Source organism: Lolium rigidum, chromosome 7 (genome assembly GCF_022539505.1).
Source record: "Lolium rigidum isolate FL_2022 chromosome 7, APGP_CSIRO_Lrig_0.1, whole genome shotgun sequence".
Classification (NCBI taxonomy): Eukaryota; Viridiplantae; Streptophyta; class Magnoliopsida; order Poales; family Poaceae; genus Lolium; species Lolium rigidum.
The window spans coordinates 103664776-103688273 of record NC_061514.1 but is presented as its reverse complement, the minus strand read 5'-3'; the positions used below and the strand labels follow the sequence as shown (position 1 = coordinate 103688273).

At 46.0% G+C, this 23498-nt stretch overlaps 1 protein-coding gene across 1 annotated transcript in view; it reads left to right on the top strand.

Annotated features, from left to right (window-relative positions):
- Positions 1-23498, top strand: part of LOC124671782 — a 40928-nt gene that overhangs the window by 660 nt on the left and 16770 nt on the right. Inside the window, exons 2-4 of the mRNA XM_047208113.1 lie at positions 3508-3643; positions 5489-5542; positions 5627-5811. Coding sequence (XP_047064069.1) covers positions 3508-3643; positions 5489-5542; positions 5627-5811 — 375 coding nt within the window. The remainder of the gene's footprint in view (positions 1-3507; positions 3644-5488; positions 5543-5626; positions 5812-23498) is intronic.

The window sequence follows — 23498 nt, the reverse complement described above, 5'->3', positions numbered from 1 at the left end:
CTTCGCAACGCCGCGTGTGACAGAAGAGCATTGCGGGCCGTCGCTCGGAGGGGTCTCAGCCAGCCGCAGCTCTAGGCTCCCCCCGGCTCTACAGTGTTGACAAGGCCGCTGCCCGCCGGTGGGTTTTGGCAGTCAACAAATTCTTATAAAAGTAAACTCTATCAAATAAAAATATAAAATGAAATTTTTATTTTTAATAAAAATTCAATTGTTTAATACTTGTTAATTAAGTCTTTTCTTTTACTTTTAAATACAATTCAAATCCAGAAACTAAGAAAAGTATCTAAAATAAATAAAAAACCAGTAAACAAATATAGAAAACATTAAAACTAATTTCCCTTACTTATTTAATTTATTAAATCCTTATTAGAAGGATTTAAACCCTAATTAATAATTATCTTAATTATTAATCCATTACAAAAAATAATAAAAAGCCAAATTCAATATTATTTTTACTCCTAAGTTATTAATAACTTCAAACTTTATAATGAAGTTATTAATCCAGTAATTATAGGGTAATCAGGAAACCCTAGTTCCATTATAAACAAAGTGATAACCTCATAATTTTATGTGGAACCCAAAAACCCCAATTCAATTATGCACCAACTCTAGCTCCATTAATTCATGTGAACCTTAATTTGTTTCTAAACCTAAAACCTAGGATAGAGCATGTGATCATAATACTTCAAACTCATTCATAGCTCCATAGTATCAACTAGATACTTATCATGTCCACATAAAAAGTAGAAGACCTATCACTAATAAATTGGTATCCGATGTGTTCATCTTAATCAAACCTAGAGGATCAAATAGAACCAACCATAGTTCCTATCCTTAGAGGTAACAACCTTAATTATCCATATTTAGCATCACACCCTTGTGATGAACCATAATAGCAAACATGCCCAATAATTGTGCACCATACCCCATACACACTAAACCCTACTAGTGTTAGATAATTATCAAACATCCTATTTAGGAACCAACCAATCTTTACTTAGGGAATTAAATAGCAAACCTAAACGACCTCACCCTAATTAATATACTTCTTATTATTTAAGAAGTATGTTCTTCAAAAGTTATTCTTTTGAAGAAAATAGAGAGTATCCTCAACCCTACCTAACAGGACCTATAAACCCTAGCTAGCTATCACTAGCAAGGTATACCAACCTTGATAGCAACTATTTATAATAAATTGCTCAAGATGCTTAGGCTTAACTCAATCCTACAAGTTCTAGCTATTGATGAATCCAACCTGGTTGGGATCCATCAAATCCTCACCCTAGAAACTAGTTGGAACCCATAGTAAACAATAGAACCCCACAACACTATTTATAATACTTGTTCTTTATTAAAGAACATGTTCTTCAAAAGTTATTCTTTTGAAATATTTAATAAATAATCATCAATCATGCACTATAGGACTTAAAATTGACAACAGATCCTTACTTATTATTACAACTACTATCCTTTAGTATGTATGATTGTTATAATGCATTCTACCACTTGTTTATGATTCTAAGACAACAAAACCATAATAACAACCTTGTTTGTGAATCACTTTAAAAGTGCAACAAACCTTGAACTAATCATTACCACTCACTAATCCTAAATCACCGGGGTTAGTTCACGCTTAGAGCGATTGCATCTCATACTTATGCATTATTGCATCCTTGCCAATCTTTTAAACATCGTCCTTACCGGACGATGATGCTATTTCAGAATTTGGAGTTATTGCGTATCGAAGACCTTGCCTCGCATAATCTTGCAAGCCAAGAAAGGCAAGTTCATCACTTGCTCATGTCATTTGAGTATCTTTATCAAACTACTTGCAAAGTACTATGATTATCACTATTGCATAAGAACCAAAACCACTATTTTCATAACTATGAATATGACTATGTGGTGGGCAATGGAACCATGGATTGTGTTGATATGGTGGAGGTTCCATTGCAAGGGTTTATATCCATCTAGGATTAAACAACAAATGTCGTCCAGTGATTCTTGTGCCGTAATACCCGTGTTAACCATAAGATCCGGAGTGGGACGGAATAGTCAATCGTATTTCCACCTCTTGTACATCAACGGATGCGCTTACCGTAGCAGTTGTATCTTGCGGAGCAATTGGTGGGTGGGGAGCCCCTTCTAATTCCCCACTGTATAGTTGTTGCTTACCGTAGCGGTTGCTGCTATGGAACAATTGGTGGGTGGGGATCCCCTTCTAATTCCCCACGGTAATGTGGTCTATGATGGGTTGCAGCTACCGGCGAAGGAGTTTGGTTAACGAGTCCCAGACTGTCGTCGTGGTCAGGGTCGGGGTTTGCAACAAAGGGTGGGTGTGCGAGGTAGCGGAGGAATATGATTGGCTATGACCTTATACCGGGCCTCACACCAAAGGAAGTGTGGACGGGTCATTCCCGGTTGGCACCAAGGTTAAGATCTCTTATCGGTAAAGCGACACACCTCTGCAGAGTGTAATGAATCGTGACCTGTCACTCCCTGTTCCGGGATATGGAACTGCGAACGCTGCCGGAAAGGAACTCCATGAAGTTCTAGTAAACCGGTGAAGGCCGACGGACATAGTTCTTCTGAATAAAAGCAACCTTTTGAAGAAATGGTTATGAAAACTTGCATTGGTATTAGACTTTCTGGTCTAATTCCGTAGCTAGTGCATTAAACACCTCTTTCCTATAATGAACTTGTTGAGTACTCTCGTACTCATTCCACTCTTAAATCCCCTGCTTAGATATGGAGGCCACGAAGGAGGATCTACCGTGCAACTCAAAGGCCGAGGAGTCAACAACTACTTCAAGAGACAGGACCATGTCATAAGAGTCAGATACCACATCTAACAAGGAGAAAACCTAGATTAGCAGTAGAAGGAGACTATCTTCCTAAACCTAGCTCCTACTTAGCTAGAATCTATTCTTAGCCCTATAGCTAGTTAAATACTCTACAAATAGAGTCCGTGATAAGACTAGACTACGAGTCGTTCTTCTGGAGTTATCTGAAGTTTTACCTCATTGTAAAGTTGGAGGCTGTGATGATCTTATGTAACAAGTTACCGTGTGTAATTCTATAGACATGCCTTGGACCCGCATATGTTTCTGTTGTACCACTCTGAGCGATGTAATACTAGTGGAACTGTGTTTCATTGGTGTTATATCAGACTTGCATACTACACCATGCAGTGGTATGCCGGGTCACCACAATCCGCACCTTCATCTCATGCCGGGTGCTTCCTCTTAAGCGTCGGGCTCATAAAATAAGCGAGATGTACGGCCCTGGCGATCCTACCAAGATCACCGGCCTCCCTCTAAGCAAGGAGGACATAGTCCTCAAGGCTAAGCAGATATGCCAAACTGCCATGCCGGATGACTGGGAGTGGGAATTCCTGCCTCTCAGCTCCACCAACCCTCCAACTGATGAAGTAAGAGATTGTGCAACCCGGGTTGTTGTACCGGTAACTTTTACGTTGTGGCTAACTGACTTTTCATTCGTTTTCAGGCCAAAGAGCGCTTCCCTCGCATCAAAGCGGAGCAGCGAGGCCCTTACCGGAAGCATCCTCTGGACAAGGTTGACCCGGATCCTTACATCCATTGGATCGACCTCAAGATGGGCCGCACCCACACCTCGCGCCCTGGTAACTTCTCGTCCGAGGCTCCCGGTTCCAGTGACGATCTCACTATGCTTGAGGTAGCTTTCTCTTCCGGTCTCTCATGGTTTACTGCTAAATCTCCTCTGTAAATGCTCCCTCAGCTAGCACCCAACCGCAGGTTCATGAGCATGCGGCTCCTTTGCAGGCCGAGGTCGGCCGCGAGTTCCTGGAGAAGCTCATCCCCCAGGGCAAGAAGAACAAGGCCCCGGCACCTGATGCCAGCTCAAGCCAAGCGCCTCCCGCCAAACGCTTCCGGACGGAAGTCCTTGGGGGGAAAGAAGCAGGAAAGAGGCGTTACAAAGGGAAAACGATGCCGGTCTCTTCTGGGTAAGCTTTTGTTCCTCTGTTTGCTTTGTTTTCCAAACTCTTCCTTTTGGTTGCTTTTTCCGATCTTTTCTCTTTTTCTTGTTCAGCCCTGCGCTTAAGCTCTCCAAGAGCGCCAGCGGCACGAAGCCGGAGAGCTCTGAGGGAACCGCAAGGGCCTCAACTCCTCCTCCTCAGTCAAGCCCGGTACCATCTGGTACCGGCAACCCTTCTGCCTCCCCTTTGGGAGGCACACCAAGTGCGGGGCGTGCGGCCCCTACATCTCTAGATCACCGCGCGGAGGAGGATCTCGTCTCCCCTCCAGAAACACAGGACGCCGGCGTCAGCAACATCGGCGCCGATGCAGAAGCTGCCGGGCGGGCGGAACCTCTGGTTCCTCCCGTCCCGAAAAGAAAGAAGAAGAAGAACTCAAACTCTTCCCCTGCCAAGCCCGTGCCGGACTCTTCCGCGCCGGCAAGTTCTACCTTGGGCCAGGACGCACCTTCGCCGCCCAAGACATCGCCCGTGCCTCCGCCGGAAGCTCCTAACGTGGAGCTAAGCGGGGCCACGCCAACGTCGCCGCCAGAAACCACCAAGATCACCAAGTTCCTCAAGCCGGAGGCTTTTAAAGGGAAGGCCACGGCTTCTGGCACTTCATCCCCTGGCCCGCAGTCCTTGGTGCTGCACGTCGGCCCCGCCACTGCCGCGGCCGGAGAAAAGCCTTCCGGCATCTTGGGCCGGATCACCGAGCTGAAGCGCGGAGGCCACGAGCTGGGGCACCTGCTTCCATACGCTGAGAAGTGGAATGCTGCGGATGTGTCCGCAGCTACCCGCGGCCTGGGGAAGGACCGGCTTCCGGCGCTAGACCCCTCTGGCCCCCGGTGCACGGAGGAACACTTCATGCGGCTGCGGCGCGCGGTGAAGGAGCTTGACAACGCGTGGCACGATGCCACCAACAACGTGGTGGTAACTTATACCAAACCCTCTGCAATTTGTCAATTCATGCCGGTTTTATTCTCTTCGGATCATGTATATCTTCCCAGTCCCCGAGTTTCGTGTTGAGAGCATAGCTTTTAGCGCGAAACTTAGGTAGAAAATCAAAAAACCGGCATAGCCAGTCCCCGAGTTTCGGGTTAAGAACACAGCTCTTAGCGCGAAACTTAGGTAGAAACTTCAAAAAACCGGCATAGCCAGTCCCCGAGTTTCGGGTTAAGAACATAGCTCTTAGCGCGAAACTTAGGTAGAAACTCAAAAAACCGGCATAGCCAGTCCCCGAGTTTCGGGTTAAGAGCGCTGCTCTTAGCGCGAAGCTTAGCTAAGAACATAGAGAAACCGGCTTCTTTTTTCTAACACTTTTTCTTGAACAGAGCACGGCCGACGCCCGGTGGCACCTCTTTGAGGAGCTTCTGTGGGAGCACCGGGATCTTGCTGAAGCGCACAGCAAGTGCCAAGGTGAGCTTTCGTGCCTCCGGCATCTTCTTACCGGAAGCTTTTATCTTCTAGTACTTATAAAAATTTGCATAACAGCTATCCCGGAAGCTTCCATCGAAGCCCTCAAGACCCAGCTCGCCGCACTTCAAGGTACCGCTCCTTCTTTCCCGGTTAACTTGTCTCTCTTCATTTTACCAGTTGTAGTTTTGTTAATGTTTCCTTTCCGGGCTCTAGGTGAAAAAGAACAGCTTATCCGGGAGCATCGCAAGGCTCTGGACGCCCAGGAGGTTTATTCCAAGGGGCTGAAGGACCAGCTGATCCAACTCGGGCTCCAGCACAATGAGGCGATGAAGGCCGCCAAAGCCGCAGCTGAGGCCAGGCTGAACGAAGCCCTGGAGGATGCCAACAACTCTACCGTGGTGCTGCGGGCAGAGCTGGAGGAGGGAGCCAAGGCGCGGAAAGCAGCCGAGGATCGAGCCGCGCTTCTAGAGGCCGAGCAGAAGGAGTATGACCAACTGGTCATGCAAACTGACGCGCTTGCTCTCAGTAAGTTTCTCTTCTTACTTCTCCGGTTTTTGCTTATAAGCTTATATTTTCCGGTAGCATGTCCTTATCTTTTCTTTGCCTCGCAGGGATCTTTCCGGACTCGCAGCTGTATGCGCAGAAGAAGGTGGCCGAGCGCCGGGTTCAGCAGGAGTTCAAGAACCCGAACGCGCCATGGGATCCTTATGATCATCTGATCGCACTCTCTGCGCGGGTCGCCCACATGCGCGCGGTGGACCGGAACCTCGCCGATCTGCCCGACGTGGCGATCCATCTGTTCAAGGTGCTGTGGCCTGAGCAGGAGGTGCCGGCAAACCTAACGCTTACCTCTGAATGCCTGAAGGGTGCCAGCCGGCGAATCCGCGAGTGGCAGTGCTCAGCGGCTCGTGCCGGAGCGGATGCGGCGCTACGCGTCGCCTGCTCCTCGTACGAGGACTTGGACCTGGACGCCCTCCTTGGCGTGCGCGAGAATGCTCCCACCGACATGGATCCGGTCCTCACCACGAAGCGGCAGGATCGAGCCTACCGGATCGCAGAGTACGCCCCGGTCCGCACCTTCATCCCCCCTCCTCCCGACGTCAAGGACGACCTCAGCGACGAAGAAGAAGGAGAGGACGAGGAAGATGAAGATGCCGGAGCGGGCGATGCTCTGCCGGGAGCTGGTGATGCGCCTCCGGAAGCTCCAGAGGCCGGTGCTGCTCCTCCCGAAGCCCCTGCTGCCTAAGTACTTCCTGTGATATGTTTGCCTGCCCTGCTTACTTCAAAACAATGCTCATCAAATTCTACCCCGGCATGCCGGGGTTTATGATGTAATATAAAACTTAGCCGTTCTTTTGGCTGCTACAACAGTTTATGCCGGTATGCTTTACCGATAGCTTATTAATCTAAGTTTGTCTGTTGACTTAGCACTTTGCTCATTGTTTTTCTTTTATCTTGCACTGCAAAGATTCCGGAATTATTTCCGCATCCAATCCGATGCACACTTGGCTCTTTTGCTTTGGCTCTGCCTACCTTCTCTGGGTATTTTTGCGTATGAGGCACAAAGTTCTTTTACCAAGCAAGCACTTTCTTGAACTTAGAAATAACTCTAAATTTTCACAAAAACCGGTACAACCGGGGTTAGTTAAATTTTTCTGGATTGTTCCCCCACTCTCTCTTTTCGCAGTTCACGTGCTTAATTCCTACCGGTTTATCTTGCTTGCCATGAAGCCGGGTTGCGGACAGCAGCAGAGTCGAAGACTCCGGTAGGTTTAGCACGTTACTAAACCGGAAAGAAAAAATGTTCAACAAGCAACCGGTAAACTGAAAAAATAAACATATTGCATTCAATTTCAGTAGGGGTAGTCCCCGAGATTCATTCGAGGTCCCGACATCTTTTATTCATAGCAAATAAGGTACAAAAAGGAACTTCTTACACCACAACTTCATGAGTAGAAAGGACGCAATAGAGCTATGTTCCACGGACGCTTGGTCTCTTCTCCGGATCTGTCCGCCTTTCCTTTCTTTGATTCCTGTGCATCGATTAGGTAATAGGCATCATTGTGGAGAGCTTTGCTCACAATGAAAGGTCCCTCCCATGGGGGTGAAAGCTTATGCCGGCCTTCAGTGCGCTGCACTAGGCGCAACACCAGATCTCCTTCCCGGAATACCCTCGGGTTAACCTTCCGGCTATGATAGCGTCTGAGGTTTTGCTAGTAAATGGCTGTTCTTGCCAATGCCAATTCTCTTGCTTCTTCTAGCAAGTCCACATCGTTTTCTCTGGATTCTTTTACCTCCTGTTCGGTATAGAGTTGCACCCTCGATGAGTCGTGGAGAATGTCGGTTGGTATGACCGCTTCTGCTCCGTAAACCATAAAGAATGGAGTGTATCCGGTAGACCGGTTTGGAGTCGTTCTTATGCTCCACAACACTGATGGTAGCTCATCGAGCCAACACCCCGGTGACTTTTCCACCGCCTCGAGGAGTCTTGGCTTGATGCCGGACAGTACCAAGGCATTTGTTCTTTCCACCTGGCCATTTCCTTGTGGGTGTGCCACTGAGCACAAATCCAACCGGATATTGTTATCCTCACAAAATCTTTTGAACTCACCTTGAGCAAAGTTTGTTCCATTGTCAGTGATAATGCTATGCGGGTAGCCATACCTCAAGATAACATCTTTTAAGAACTTCACCGCTGTGCGCCCATCACATTTTGCGATAGGTTTCACTTCTAGCCACTTGCTGAATTTGTCCACCATAACCAAGATGTGGGTCATATTTCCCCTTGCAGTTTTGAATGGGCCAACCATGTCAAGGCACCAAACAGCAAACGGCCAAGTTAGCGGTATGGTTTTTAAACCGGATGCTGGGGTATGATTTTGCTTGGCGTACCTCTGGCACCCGTTGCATTTTCTTACCAAATCCTCAGCATTTTCCAAAGCAGTGGGCCAATAGAACCCATGCCGGAACACTTTTGCTACCAGCGCCCTTGACGAAGCGTGGTGCCCACATTCCCCTTGGTGAATCTCCGCAAGCATTTCTTTCCCTTCTTCCGGTTCTACACACCTTTGAAGGACACCGGTAACACTTCTCTTGTACACCTCGCCATTGATGATGGTGTATGCTTTGGACCTCCTCTGGATTCTTCTGGACTCATTTTCGTCAACCGGACAGGTGCCATTGATCAGGAATTCCTTAATAGGTTTAACCCAAGATGGTGCCTCCCGAACTAGGAACATCGGTACGTCTATCTCCATGCTATCCACCAGCATTGTTTCCTCTGGTGTGGACGCAGCAGTCCCCGAGTTTACCGGAACAGTCCCCGAGTTTGCCGGAACAGTCCCCGGGTTTCCTTCATCGATATCCATTGGTACAACATGTGATTCCGGTACAAAAATGGACTCCGATTCCGGACTCGGTTTGATTGATGGTACTCTTAAGTGTGCCAAGGCTATTCCGGGAGGAATCTCTTGCCTAGATGAGCCTAGCTTGGACAAAGCATCCGCGGCTTCATTTTCCGCTCGTGGCACATGGTAAAACTCACAGCCTTCAAAGAAGCCGGCAATCTTTTGCATGTGAAACCGGTATGAAGCCATGTTGGCATCTTTTGCGTCCCAATCTCCGGAACATTGTTGCACTACAAGGTCTGAATCTCCGTAGCAAATGATCCGGTGTGCACCGATTTCTTTTGCGACCTTAAGTCCATGAATCAAAGCCTCGTACTCAGCGACATTGTTTGATGCCCTGAAATGTACTTGCAAAACATACCGGAGGTGATCTCCCTTAGGTGAGGTAAGTACTACACCGGCACCTAGACCCTCTTTAAGTTTGGATCCGTCAAAGTACATCTTCCAGTATTCTATTCTTTGGTCTGGTGGCTTGTATTGCATTTCTTCCCAATCAACTAGGAAATCAGCCAAGGCTTGCGATTTTATGGCATCTCTTCTTTCATATACCGGTACATATGGTGATATCTGGATTGCCCACTTTGCAATCCTTCCGCTAGCATCTTTGTTGCACATAATATCGGAGATGGGTGCTTCACTCACCACTTTCATGGGGTGCTCCTCAAAGTAATGCTTGAGCTTTGTGGCAGCCATGAACACGCCATAAGTCATTTTCTGGAAATGCGGGTAGTTTTTTTTTGAGAGGGAGAGCACCTTGCTCAGGTAGTATACCGGCCTCTGCACGGTTTTTCCTTCCTCATCTCTTTCCACTACCACCACAACACTTACAACCCGGTTAGTTGCTGCTATGTACAACAACATGGGTTCCCTTTCCAAAGGTGAAGCCAGTATTGGTGCAGTGGCTAGCATTGTTTTAGCTTTTTAAACGCCGCGTCTGCCTGAGGGGTCCAGACGAACGTATCGGATTTTTTCATGAGAGCATAGAGTGGCAGAGCCTTTTCTCCCAACCTACTTATGAACCGGCTTAGCGATGCCAAGCTTCCGATAAACTTTTGCACGTCCTTGAGATCTCGCGGTATAGTCATTCTTTCGATTGCCCGGATTTTTACCGGATTAACCTCAATGCCCCGGCTTGATACGAGAAAGCCAAGCAGTTTGCCGGCGGGAACGCCAAAGGTACATTTTGCCGGATTGAGTTTCATCCGGAATCTTCTTAAGTTATCAAATGTTTGCCGGAGATCGTCGATTAAGGTTTCTTTTGCCTTAGTTTTTACCACGACATCGTCCACATAGACTTGCACATTTTTTCCGATTTGATCAAACAAACACTTTTGCATACAGCGCTGGTACGTTGCACCAGCGTTGCGCAAACCGAAAGGCATAGTGACATAGAAATAAACCCCGTGCGGGGTAATGAACGCAGTTTTTATTTGATCTTCCTTTTTCAGGGGAATTTGGTGGAAACCGGAATAAGCATCCAGGAAAGACAACAACTCACACCCAGCAGTAGAATCAATCACTTGATCGATCCGGGGTAAGGGGAAAGGATCTTTTGGGCAAGCTTTGTTCAGGTTGGTGTAGTCGATGCACATGCGCCACACCTTTGGAGCTTTTGCCTCGAGGTTCTCATCTTTCTTCTTTTCGACCAGCACCGGATTGGCTAGCCACTCAGTATGCAGCACTTCCACGATGAAACCGGCAACCAACAACTTTGTCACTTCTTCTCCAATGATTTTCCTCCTATCCTCAGCAAACCGGCGTAAAGGTTGTAGCACCGGCTTCGCATCCTTCCGGACATTCAAAGTGTGCTCAGCCAGCTCCCTCGGAACACCTACCAAGTCATCAGTAGACCAGGCAAAGATATTCCGATTCTCACGGAGGAAGCTGACGAGCGCGCTTTCCTATGCCTCACTGAGGCTGGCACCGATACGAACGGTACGCTCATGGTAAGCCGGATCCAGCACGATGTCCTTTGTTTCTTTCGTCGGCTTGAACGCCGGTGTGCCCAAGCTTGTACTCATTGCCGCTAAGCTCAACTGTGAGGACTGAGCCAGCGCAACCGCGGTTTGCATCCTCCTCTTTTCCTCTGCAATCACCAGCGATTCTGCCAGGTTTGATCCAGCGGAAGCAGTTTCCAGCGAAATCTTGTAGTTTCCCACCACAGTTAAGGGTCCACGAGGTGCCAGCATCTTCATCTTGAGATAGGCCGTGTGAGTCGAGGCCATGAAAGATGCCAATGTCGGTCTCCCCAGCAATGCATGGTAAGGACTATCTAGGTCCACCACCTCGAACTCAATGTTTTCAACCCGGCAATTGTCACGTCCTCCAAAGGCACATCCACCCGGACTTTTCCTACTGGTGCGCAGGACAAGCCCGGAACGATTCCGTGGAAAGTTGTATGAGTTGGCTGTAGCATGTTTTCTGTTATGCCCAGCGTATGCATGGTGTGCCGGTACATGATGTTTATGCTGCTTCCATTGTCTATCAGCACTTTGCTGAACCTGACTCGAGTCGTTGGCCCTTGCATGATTGGGTCCAGCACAAGAGCATAACCACCCGGATTAGGCATTACCTTGGGGTGATCCTTGAACGACCAAGAAATCTCTTGATCTGACCACAGCATGTATTTTGGTATTGCCGGCATCACAGCGTTCACTTCCATGGAACGGCGATGTAGGCTTTGCTCGTCTCGTTGGCTCGATGAACGAACACAACGCAGCACACGTCCGGATCCTTGTAAATGTTCCGACCCAAAGGTGCCGGTGGAGGTGGTTGGCCATTGCCTTCTCCCACCCGATGGACTTGCTGGTACTGCTCGCTCGTTTGGCCGAGGCTGTACCGGTAGAGCGTTTGCTCCGGTAAGCGGTGGTGGTGGTGGTAATTGATGCCGATGCAGACATATCTTGAGATGGTGGTAGCATAGTGGAGCACCCTTGTGCCTGCGCATCTTTTACTGCTCCCTTGAGCATCAAGTACTTGGTCCAAGAACAGTCCTTCGTCAGATGATTTGACGGGTGAGCCGGATTCGGAGTGTGCCACCGGCAAGGTTGATCCATCGCAACCTCCATGGTATACTTCACAGGTTCCTGCCAATTCTTTTTCTGGCCCAAGGGTTTCTTTTCGACCCATTGTTTTTTAGGACCCGCCCACGGCTGTGATCCGGTTTTCTGCCTCTGGCTGCCGCTGGCATCAGAGTTTTCTTGTACAGCAGCAACTTGCTGCGGACCGTACCTTCGATCCGGGAATTCTTCCCTTCTCTTGTTGTTCCGGTTATCCCGGTGTTGCTCTTGGCGCTGCTGAGGCGGGTTTGATTGTTCCGGCTCAGCTTGTACCGCCGGTTGCAATGGGTCTCCCAATGCGTAGTTATCTGCCACACGTATCATCTCCGCCAGACTTACCGGCATGTTCCGCTGCAGCTTTTGCCACAACGGCGAACCTCTGCGGCATCCATTGCAAAACCAAGCAATGGCTTGTGCCTCTATCACCCCTTCGCAGGAGTTTCTCGTGGAGTTCCACCGGGCCAGGTAGTCCCGGTATGTTTCTTGTGGGCACTGCACGCACAAGGCGAGCTGCTGAGGCCTGTTGGGCCTCCGATATGTGCTGCTGAAATTACTCACAAAAGCTTCCTCAAAGTCCAACCAACCGTTTATGCTTCCTGCCGGCAAGTTGTTCAGCCAGAGTCGTGCCGGTCCCACCAGAAATGATGGTACAATTCTCACGGCCCAACGCCGGTTTCCTCCTCCAGCTACGGTTCCTCCGCCACCAGCGACGTATACCGCGGTCACGTAATCCGCGAGCCAATCTTCCGGCTTAGTGGTGCCATCATATGTTTTTGTGTCACGGGGCAACTGGAAGTTGCAAACTGGTGGTTCTTCTTTCATGATCCTTGGACCAAAACATTTTGGACCCGGAGGACCTTCTGCCTCGATCATTTCTGACAAATACACTCTATCCAGAGGGTGCCTCGCATCCCGTTCTGGCAGGTATCTTTCTCCCAGGCGTTCTCCCAACGGGTTCCGGCGTGCCGTGAGTCTTGTCGAATCAGCTTCATCGTAATGTTCTGGTACCGCGGCCCTTGCCTGCCGGTACCTTGGGGGAAGCATTTCCTCCTCTTCATACGCTGCCCTTGCAGCTCGATAATTTTGCCCGGTTTCTATCTATCGGCATGATTGTTTCCGGCATAGCCTCCTTTGGCGTAGCCTCGATCTGCCCCTTGGCTTTTCCTACCGGCATCGTGTTGCCCGGCTTGTTGTTTTCCGGCAAGAACCGGATCATACACAGTCATCTGCTGCGCATTCATTTCTTTTTCTTTTCTTCTGTCCGGATGGGGGGACGATGCCTGCCCATGGGACTTGCTTCCGGCATTCTTTGTTGAACGCGCAGACTTTGAGGCCGCAGCCTTGTTCAGCTTAGCAAGCTGCTTGGCATTCTGTTGCTCAATGGTTTCTAGCAACTCTCTAACACGCTCTTGTTGTTTTGCCAAAGCTTCTCCGGAAAGCGACTCACACAGCTCTGCTGCAGCCTTAGCAGCTTTTATGGTTTTATCCGGGCTACTGTACTTAGGTTTCTCTACGATGCTCACAGATGCAGAGGTACTTTTGCCGGCAAGAACTTCCTTACGCAAATCCTGATCTAGATTGCGAGCCTTAAGCCGGTTTTCCGGCATCCTAGCAGCATGAGCGCTAACTGAAGAAAAGCCATGGGCAGCGTTATACTCACGTAGGGTTAGGTTCAGCTCGCGCTGCGCCCGGACGATGTCGGCGCCATTCGCAAGCAGCTTCTGGCGTTGCGCCTCCAGCTCCGCCTGAGCCGCTGCAGGGTCGATGTTCTGCGCGATGGGCGTCGCCAGCACGTTCATCGCCGCTTGGAGTGGTGTCTCCGGTGGTGCGGAAGATGCTCCCGCAGCGCCTGCATCGCGCTCCAGCGGTGGCTTGGCCGGGCGGGTCGATGCCGCACGACCAGCACCTTCGTCCACAGCCTCCTTGCCTGTGCCAACCGCGCCAGCCATCATCACCTCCACGGTGCCGGCAGCGCGGCCAGCACAGAGCCACCTTGGCGGGTCCGGTGCCACCAGCACCGGCGAGAGGCGCTGGCGCACAGGGACAGTGCCGAAGTAGACGCGGTGGCTGCCGAACTCGATGACGCGACCGTTCTTGGGGAAGATGCCGCCGTTGGCGAAGCAGCCCGCGTTGTCGTTGATGAAGTCCACGGAGTAGAGGCGCTGTACGAGCGCAGACACCGTCCGCTCGCCGGCGACCTCAAGGATGCCCGCCCGAATGTGAACTCCAGCAAGCGCCACTTCATGCCCCACGGTGGGCGGCAACCGTCGTCGTGGTGAATGTACGGATGCCATAGGATGGCTTAAGTTGGGGCCGAATGGGCGCTAGAGGATTCGGGGGAGGGTTTTTGATTAGATTGGATGAACTTCCGGATGCTTTCCTCAAGAACTCAGCCAAAGGCAAAGGTAAAAGAAGAAACAAACATGGAAGAACTCTGCTCTAGATATTTCTCTTCATTGATCTCAACAGGATACAGGTTTGTGCATACCAGGTGACTTACCCGCGTACGGGGTGTGCCCCCTCTCCTTATATAGGGGAGAGGGTGGCTTACAGAGGAAGAAACCCTAATGGCATCTTTGACTAGACAAACTACTTTACAAAGTTACTTTAATCATAAATGACGCCGGGGTCTTCTTTAATCGTGGAGGCTGACGTCCTCCGGCTTCTTTCAGCGTCATCCTCTTCTTTATCGTCACGGCTTCGTTTAAAGCTACTTTGCTTAGCTCATCCTTGTCCTCTAGCTCTGGAGAGAATCTTTGACCAGTCTTGCCGACGTGCTACAGTGCACTTCTTACCGGTAGCCCGGTGTCTTCTTTATCTGGTTCCGGTATACCCCTCTTGGGGATACCGGCTTAGCTTTACTTAGCCAAACACATAACTTCGTGCTCCTGTATAAACATTAAACCGGTATCTTGATGGCTCAAACCATCCGGTTTGGCATGCCTTTGGCATATCGGGGGTCATCCCCCCAACACTTCCGTTGTGCCATAGTTAAATCATTGGCATTGCAGAACTGAAGAAATACAAACATGGAAAGCAAGGTAGCATAGGCATCATACAATGAGGACATATGGAGGAGATGTTTGATCATAACCAATGGCATGGTCATGTTCAGTCATACTATAGGTTCTGATCAATCATCTCCTCACACTATGATTCCCGGTTACAATCATCGGCCTAGTTTAATCAGAAACAACACAATCTAAAACAAACTAGCGCGACTCATTTCGCACAACAATCTGAACATACTAAACCCCCAGCACAAAAACCCTTCCCTCTCTGCACGCACAGTAAAATCTGGCAGTTTCTGCAATCCACAGTCCGATCTAGGAAGGATCTACTGCGATTGGAGATTAGAGTAAAAGATCTAAGAAAATCGAGCCGTGAACACAAAGACCACGTGTAATATCCCAGGTAATGGGGTTACAAAAAATAGAGGAAACAGATGTGTGCATTGCATTCATGCATAGAAAATCTGGGAAATTTTCGCGCTTTAAAGTAAAACGATCATGATGAATCGAAGTTTCACTTGACCTTGGTGGATTTGAAGTAGCTCATCAAGTCAAGCACTATAAACCTCAATGTGACTTTACTAAAACCTTGTTTTGGGTAGAGATGATTTGATCTAAGGGGTTAGATCAAATGGAATTAAAACCAACACAAGAACATATGAATCAAGGAACAATTACTGGATCTTATTCAAGATCATAACATTGAATTCCTTGCCATAACCTATGAACATCAATCTATTTGGAAATTAAGTAACAATAATTGGAGAAACTATTCTTCACTTATCTTCTCCATGTCTTAAACTAATCCATGCACTTATCATAAACCCTATGATATCCATTCTACTGTAACCTTGGAAACAAGACAAGGAGATTCAACTTAAGAAATATATATCCTTCTCTATTCCATACTGTTATACATCAAACCTAGAGGGGTGAGAGTTCTAATATAATTATTAAAGAAGCAATAACAAAACTTGAGTTAAACCTTGGATATACATCCAAGTATTCAAATCATCATCTTCAAGACAACCCTAGAGAGAGATAACCATTAATGTTAAACATAGATCTTGATGATCACATCAACCTCTAAGGAGCCTAATATTAGGTTAGCATTGAAGTCCTTCCCAAATGAGAGAGACCATCCATACTAATCCTAGTTCTATCTATTCAAATATCCAAATGGTTAAACCATCAGTTCTTGAGGGAACTTTAAGTAAATATCTCAGGCATTTTCCTGGATATAAAACTATTGAAACAACCATGACCATGACCATCCTAGAAAGAAAAATAGAAGTGATATATCCTAGTTGATCAAGACAATGCTTGATCATGGAAGTGAGAACCCATTCCATTAGAAATAATTTAGGAAGCCAAACCTTGATCATTATAAATTAAGTGATGATCATAAACCCTAAGAACTTGAGGTAAAGATATCAAGAACAAGTTGATCATGTCTAACCATGATCATGCTCTTGAAGTATGTGAGGATAAGTTAAACCCTACTAGAATAAGTAGATTTCATTCACACATGAAATTATAGGAAGATAACTAGTAAGCAACCCTAGGTTTATATCTTATCTTTTACTTGTGAACCATTTGGTGATCATAAGTAGAATCCTACCATACCTATATTTCATAAAATAAAGAACCAAGAAAACCTTAGAGTAAAACCCCATACTTAATATGGTGAGAAACCATCCATCCATATGACCAAAGTTAACTATAAAAAGAACTATAACAACTTTAGTTACTTTAGTGATAAATTGAGGATAGTAATAGAAGTTAATTGGTAGAATATAAAACCAATTCTCAATATCTTAGTAACTAAAGGAGAACATAAATTGTTAACTAAGCCACCATCTCATCCTGGTTAGGGGAGATTAACCCTAGCACATGCAATATGGTGTCATCTCATCTCACAACCTAGAATTAAACCTCAACCCTAGTTTATGTATCACTATGGTGATCATAATATAAACCTAGGCCATGACTAAGATTCAAACCAATTGCCCTTAGGTAAATATCATTAGAAACCTAGAATGGCACATTAATAAAGTCTTAAGTTATAATTATTAAACCTGGGAAAACTCTTGTGATGCATCTTATAATTAGAACCATCAGTGTGATTAACAACCACTTATCTTTATAACCAAAGTCCAACCATGGGGAGAGTGATGTCTACTCTAGGTAAATCAAAGTGTTATTAAAATATAATAATAGTGCTAACCTTGACATAAAGTGATAATCAAAATTACAAGATCTTAATAAATAGAGGATCACATAAAATCATATGCGGGGAACTAAATTCTCAATTAAGAGCTCAAACCCTAATGATAAATTCTAAAACACTTAGAGTAGAAATTATCAACCCTAATAATTCAAAATAGATTTGATTACACAAGAAAAAGGAAATTAAAATGAGGGCATAAAATCATGATTAATTACAAGTTGTAATAAAGCTCACATATGTGAAATGTTTAATCAAAACAATTGAGTATTACCATAATACTTTTATTAGTCTTCATAAAAGACCAATTGTCAAACACCTGCAAAATAGAATGATTGAAATTTGAATTAAAAACAGAAATCAAACAATAAAATAGAAACCAGAAAATAAAATAAGAGGAAAGAAAAAGAGAGAAGAGAGGTGATTACCTGAACAGGCCGCAGAAGCCCAGCATCAGCCCATCGACGCAGCCCAACACCGGCCCGCGTACCCCTTCAGCCAAAATATCACGGGGACGAGCTCGTCCTCATCCCCTTCTCCCGCATGGTCGACACGGCGAAGCCGTGCTCGGCTTCGTTGCGATGCGTCGGCGGCATCTCCTTCATCGGCAGCGTGACGAGGAGAATTCTCGCCGCCGTATAAAAGCCCAGATGAGCTACAGCGAGCTCGGGAATTCTTCCTCCTCTCCAATTTTCCCCAATCTCTGAAACCCTAGCTACTCGGACACCGTCAATCGCCGATGACTGGGGCTACCCCGAGCCTCGCCGTGGACAGCAACGTCACCACCATGATCGACTTGCTCCTCCTGCAAAAGGAATCGAGTCGGAGCAGCCCGTAGCACCGTCGCCAAGCTCAGCTCTCCGGCGGCCGGCGGCATGAAATCCGGCGAACTAGACCTCAAACGACCACACCGTCACGCGCGTCGTACTCGCGGTGAGCTCCTCGATCTCGTGGCAAGCTCGCTTTGCTCGATTACACGCTGTAGCGCCGCCGCATCATGATGCGTGTAGTTGACACGTCCGTTGGGAACCCCAAGAGGAAGGTGTGATGCGCACAGCGGCAAGTTTCCCTCAGTTAGAAACCAAGGTTTAATCGAACCAGTAGGAGTCAAGAAGCACATTGAAGGTTGATGGCGGCGGGATGTAGTGCGGCGCAACACCGGAGATTCGGCGCCAACGTGGAACCTCGCACAACACAACCAAAGTACTTTGCCCCAACGAAACAGGTGAGGTTGTCAATCTCACCGGCTTGTCTGTAACAAAGGATTAACCGTATTGTGTGGAAGATGATTGTTTGCAGAGAAAATAGTAAAAACAAGTATTGCAGAAGATTTGTGTTTCAGTATTAAAGAATGGACCGGGGTCCACAGTTCACTAGAGGTGTCTCTCCCATAAGATAAAAGCATGTTGGGTGAACAAATTACAGTCGGGCAATTGACAAATAGAGAGGGCATAACAATGCACATACATGACATGATAAGTATAGTGAGATTTAATTGGGCATTACGACAAAGTACATAGACCGCCATCCAACTGCATCTATGCCTAAAAAGTCCACCTTCAGTGTTATCATCCGAACCCCTCCGAGTATTAAGTTGCAAAGCAACGAGACAATTGCATTAAGTATGGTGCGTAATGTAATCAACAACTACATCCTCGGACATAGCGCCAATGTTTTATCCCTAGTGGCAACAAGACAACACAACCTTAGAACTTTCGTCACATCGTCCCGGGTGTCAATGCGGGCATGAACCCACTATCGAGCATAAATACTCCCTCTTGGAGTTAAAAGCAAAAACTTGGCCGAGCCTCTACTAGAAACGGAGAGCATGCAAGATCATAAACAACACATATGTAATAACTTGATAATTAACATGACATGGTATTCTCTATCCATCGGATCCCGACAAACACAACATAGAGTATTACGGATAGATGATCTTGATCATGTTAGGCAGCTCACAAGATCCAACAATGAAGCACAATGAGGAGAAGACAACCATCTAGCTACCGCTATGGACCCATAGTCCAGGGGTGAACTACTCACTCATCACTCCGGAGGCGACCATGGCGGTGTAGAGTCCTCCAGGAGATGAATCCCCTCTCCGGCGCCGGAGGAGATCTCCGTGAATCCCCCGAGATGGGATCGGCGGCGGCGGCGTCTCGCAAGGTTTTCCGTATCGTGGTTTTTCGCATCGGGGGTTTCGAGACGGAGGCTTTAAGTAGGCGGAAGGGCGGAGTCGGGGGCCGGACGAGGGGCCACACCATGGGCGGCGCGGGCCCCCTTGGCCGCGCCGCCACGTGGTGTCGCCACCTCGTGGCCCCACTTCGTATGTTCTTCGGTCTTCTGGAAGCTCCGTGGAAAAATAGGCCCCTGGGTCTTCGTTTTGTCCAATTCCGAGAATATTTCGTTACTAGGATTTCTGAAACCAAAAACAGCGTAAAACGGGAACCGGCACTTCGGCATCTTGTTAATAGGTTAGTTCCGGAAAATGCACGAATATGACATAAAGTGTGCATAAAACATGTAGGTATCATCAATAATATGGCATAGAACATAAGAAATTATCGATACGTCGGAGACGTATCAGCATCCCTAAGCTTAGTTCCGCTCGTCCCGAGCAGGTAAAACGATAACAAAGATAATTTCTGAAGTGATATGCCATCATAACCTTGATCATACTATTTGTAAACATATGTAGTGGATGCAGCGATCAAAACAATGGTAATGACATGAGTAAACAAGTGAATCATAAAGCAAAGACTTTTCATGAATAGTACTTCAAGACAAGTATTAATAAGTCTTGCATAAGAGTTAACTCATAAAGCAATAAATCAAAGTAAAGGCATTGAAGCAACACAAAGGAAGATTAAGTTTCAGCGGTTGCTTTCAACTTGTAACATGTATATCTCATGGATAATTGTCAACATAGAGTAATATAACAAGTACAATATGCAAGTATGTAAGAATCAATGCACAGTTCACACAAGTGTTTGCTTCTTGAGGTGGAGAGAGATAGGTGAACTCGACTCAACATAAAAGTAAAGAGAATGGTCCTTCAAAGAGGAAAGCATCGATTGCTATATTTGTGCTAGAGCTTTTATTTTGAAAACATGAAACAATTTTGTCAACGGTAGTAATAAAGCATATGAGTTATGTACATTATGTCTTACAAGTTGCAAGTCTCATGCATAGTATACTAATAGTGCACGCACCTTGTCCTAATTAACTTGGACTACCGGATCTTTGCAATGCACATGTTTTGACCAAGTGTCACAATGGGGTACCTCCATGCCGCCTGTACAAAGGTCTAAGGAGAAAGCTCGCATTTTGGATTTCTCGCTTTTGATTATTCTCAACTTAGACATCCATACCGGGACAACATGGACAACGAGATAATGGACTCCTCTTTAATGCATAAGCATGTGGCAACAATTATTATTCTCATATGAGATTGAGGATATATGTCCAAAGCTGAAACTTCCACCATGAATCATGGCTTTAGTTAGCGGCCCAAAGTTCTTCTCTAACAACATGCATGCTCCAACCATGAAGGTGGTAGATCTCTCTTGCTTCGAGACAAGACGGACATGCATAGCAACTCACATGATATCCAACAAAGAATAGTTGATGGCGTCCCCGAAACATGGTTATCGCACAACAAGCAACTTAATAAGAGATAAAGTGCATAAGTACATATTCAATACCACAATAGTTTTTAAGCTATTTGTCCCATGAGCTATGTATTGCAAAGGTGAATGATGGAATTTTAAAGGTAGCACTCAAGCAATTTACTTTGGAATGGCGGATAAATACCATGTAGTAGGTAGGTATGGTGGACACGAATGGCATAGTGGTTGGCTCAAGTATTTTGGATGCATGAGAAGTATTCCCTCTCGATACAAGGTTTAGGCTAGCAAGGTTATTTGAAACAAACACAAGGATGAACGGTACAGCAAAACTCACATAAAAGACATATGGTAAACATTATAAGACTCCATACCGTCTTCCTTGTTGTTCAAAACTCAATACTAGATGTTATCTAGACTCTAGAGAAACCAAATATGCAAACCAAATTAGCAAGCTCTAAGTATTTCTTCATTAATGGGTGCAAAGTATATGATGCAAGAGCTTAAACATGAGCACAACAATTGCCAAGTATCAAATTATCCAAGACATTTTAGAGTTACTACATGTAGTATTTTCCAATTCCAACCATATAACAATTTAACGAAGAAGAAACTTCGCCATGAATACTATGAGTAGAGCCTAAGGACATATTTGTCCATATGCTACAGCGGAGCGTGTCTCTCTCCCATAAAGTGAATGCTAGGATCCATTTTATTCAAACAAAACAAAAAACAAAAACAAACCGAGGCTCCAAGCAAAGTACATAAGATGTGACGGAATAAAAATATAGTTTCAGGGGAGGAACCTGATAATGTTGTCGATGAAGAAGGGGATGCCTTGGGCATCCCCAAGCTTAGACGCTTGAGTCTTCTTAGAATATGCGGGGGTGAACCACCGGGGCATCCCCAAGCTTAGAGCTTTCACTCTCCTTGATCATATTGCATCATACTCCTCTCTTGATCCTTGAAAACTTCCTCCACACCAAACTCGAAACAACTCATTAGAGGGTTAGTGCATAATAAAAATTCACATGTTCAGAGGTGACACAATCATTCTTAACACTTCTGGACATTGCATAAAGCTACTCGGACATTAGTGGATCAAAGAAATTCATCCAACATAGCAAAAGAGGCAATGCGAAATAAAAGACAGAATCTGTCAAAACAGAACGAGTCCGTAAAGATGGATTTTATTAGGCCACCAGACTTGCTCAAACGAAAATGCTCAAATTGAATGAAAGTTGCGTACATATCTGAGGATCATGCTCGTAAATTGGCTTAATTTTCTGAGCTACCTACAGGGGAGATAGACCCAGATTCGTGACGGCAAAGAAATGCTGAACTCGCGCAGTAATCCAAATCTAGTACTTACTTTTCTATCAAAGACTTTACTTGGCACAACAAAACATAAAACTAAGATAAGGAGAGGTTGCTACAGTAGTAAACAACTTCCAAGACACAAATATAAAACAAAAATACTGTAGTAAAAACATGGGTTGTCTCCCATAAGCGCTTTTCTTTAACGCCTTTCAGCTAGGCGCAGAAAGTGTAACTCAAGTAACATCAAGAGATGAAGCATTGATATCATAAGCTCCCCCATTTGTAGTGGTACTAGGGGCTTTGTCAATTTTAGGCCTATAATAATATTTCTTTGGTTTAGGCACTTTAGAGACATACATAAACTTTTGCTCCTTTCCCACATAAGCTTTCTCTCTAAACCGTAAAGATGAAAAGGTTGAACCCAAGGTTCCCATAGCTTTTTCAAGTTCGCCAATCCTATTAATTTGATTATCATGGTCAACACAAGTTCCTAGGACACTAATTCTTTCATCAATTCCTCCTAAGGATTTGTCAAGTTCATCAGTTTTATCAAGTAATATCTCCAACTTAGTTTCAACACTCAGAAATTTTTTCTCTATGGTTTCCAATTTTTTCATAACATCCTCAAGGGAGGTTTCAATTTTAGTTTCATTAACAGGTGGTGTTCCAAATAAACTCTCAATAATGCAGCTAGCTTCTAAAGCGGGAGCACCTAGGAAGTTACCTCCCGCGAGACAATCAAGAACATATCTATTCCAGCTAGAGATACCAACATAAAAATTCCTGAGTAGGATAGTAGTGGAGTGTTTCTTAGTGCACCTATTATGGGCATCACTAATTCTATACCAGGCATCTTTTAAACATTCTCCCCCTTGTTGCTTAAATGAACGAACTTCAACTTCGGGATTACTCATTTTAGCGGTAGTAAATAAAGCAAACTAGATAAAGTAAATGCAAGTAAACTAATTTTTTTGTGTTTTTGATATAGCAAACAAGACAAGTAAATAAAGTAAAGCTAGCAACTAATTTTTTTGTGTTTTGATATAATGCAGCAAACAAAGTAGTAAATAAAATAAAGCAAGACAAAAACAAAGTAAAGAGATTGAGAAGTGGAGACTCCCCTTGCAGCGTGTCTTGATCTCCCCGGCAACGGCGCCAGAAATTTGTGCTGGCGTGAAGTTGACGTGGGAGTTAGCAATCTTTGTGGTGTATCTTTTCTTCAGTTCCCCGGCAACGGTGCCAGAAATTTGCTTGATGCGTGTAGTTGACACGTCCGTTGGGAACCCCAAGAGGAAGGTGTGATGCGCACAGCGGCAAGTTTCCCTCAGTTAGAAACCAAGGTTTAATCGAACCGGTAGGAGTCAAGAAGCACGTTGAAGGTTGATGGCGGCGGGATGTAGTGCGGCGCAACACCGAGATTCCGGCGCCAACG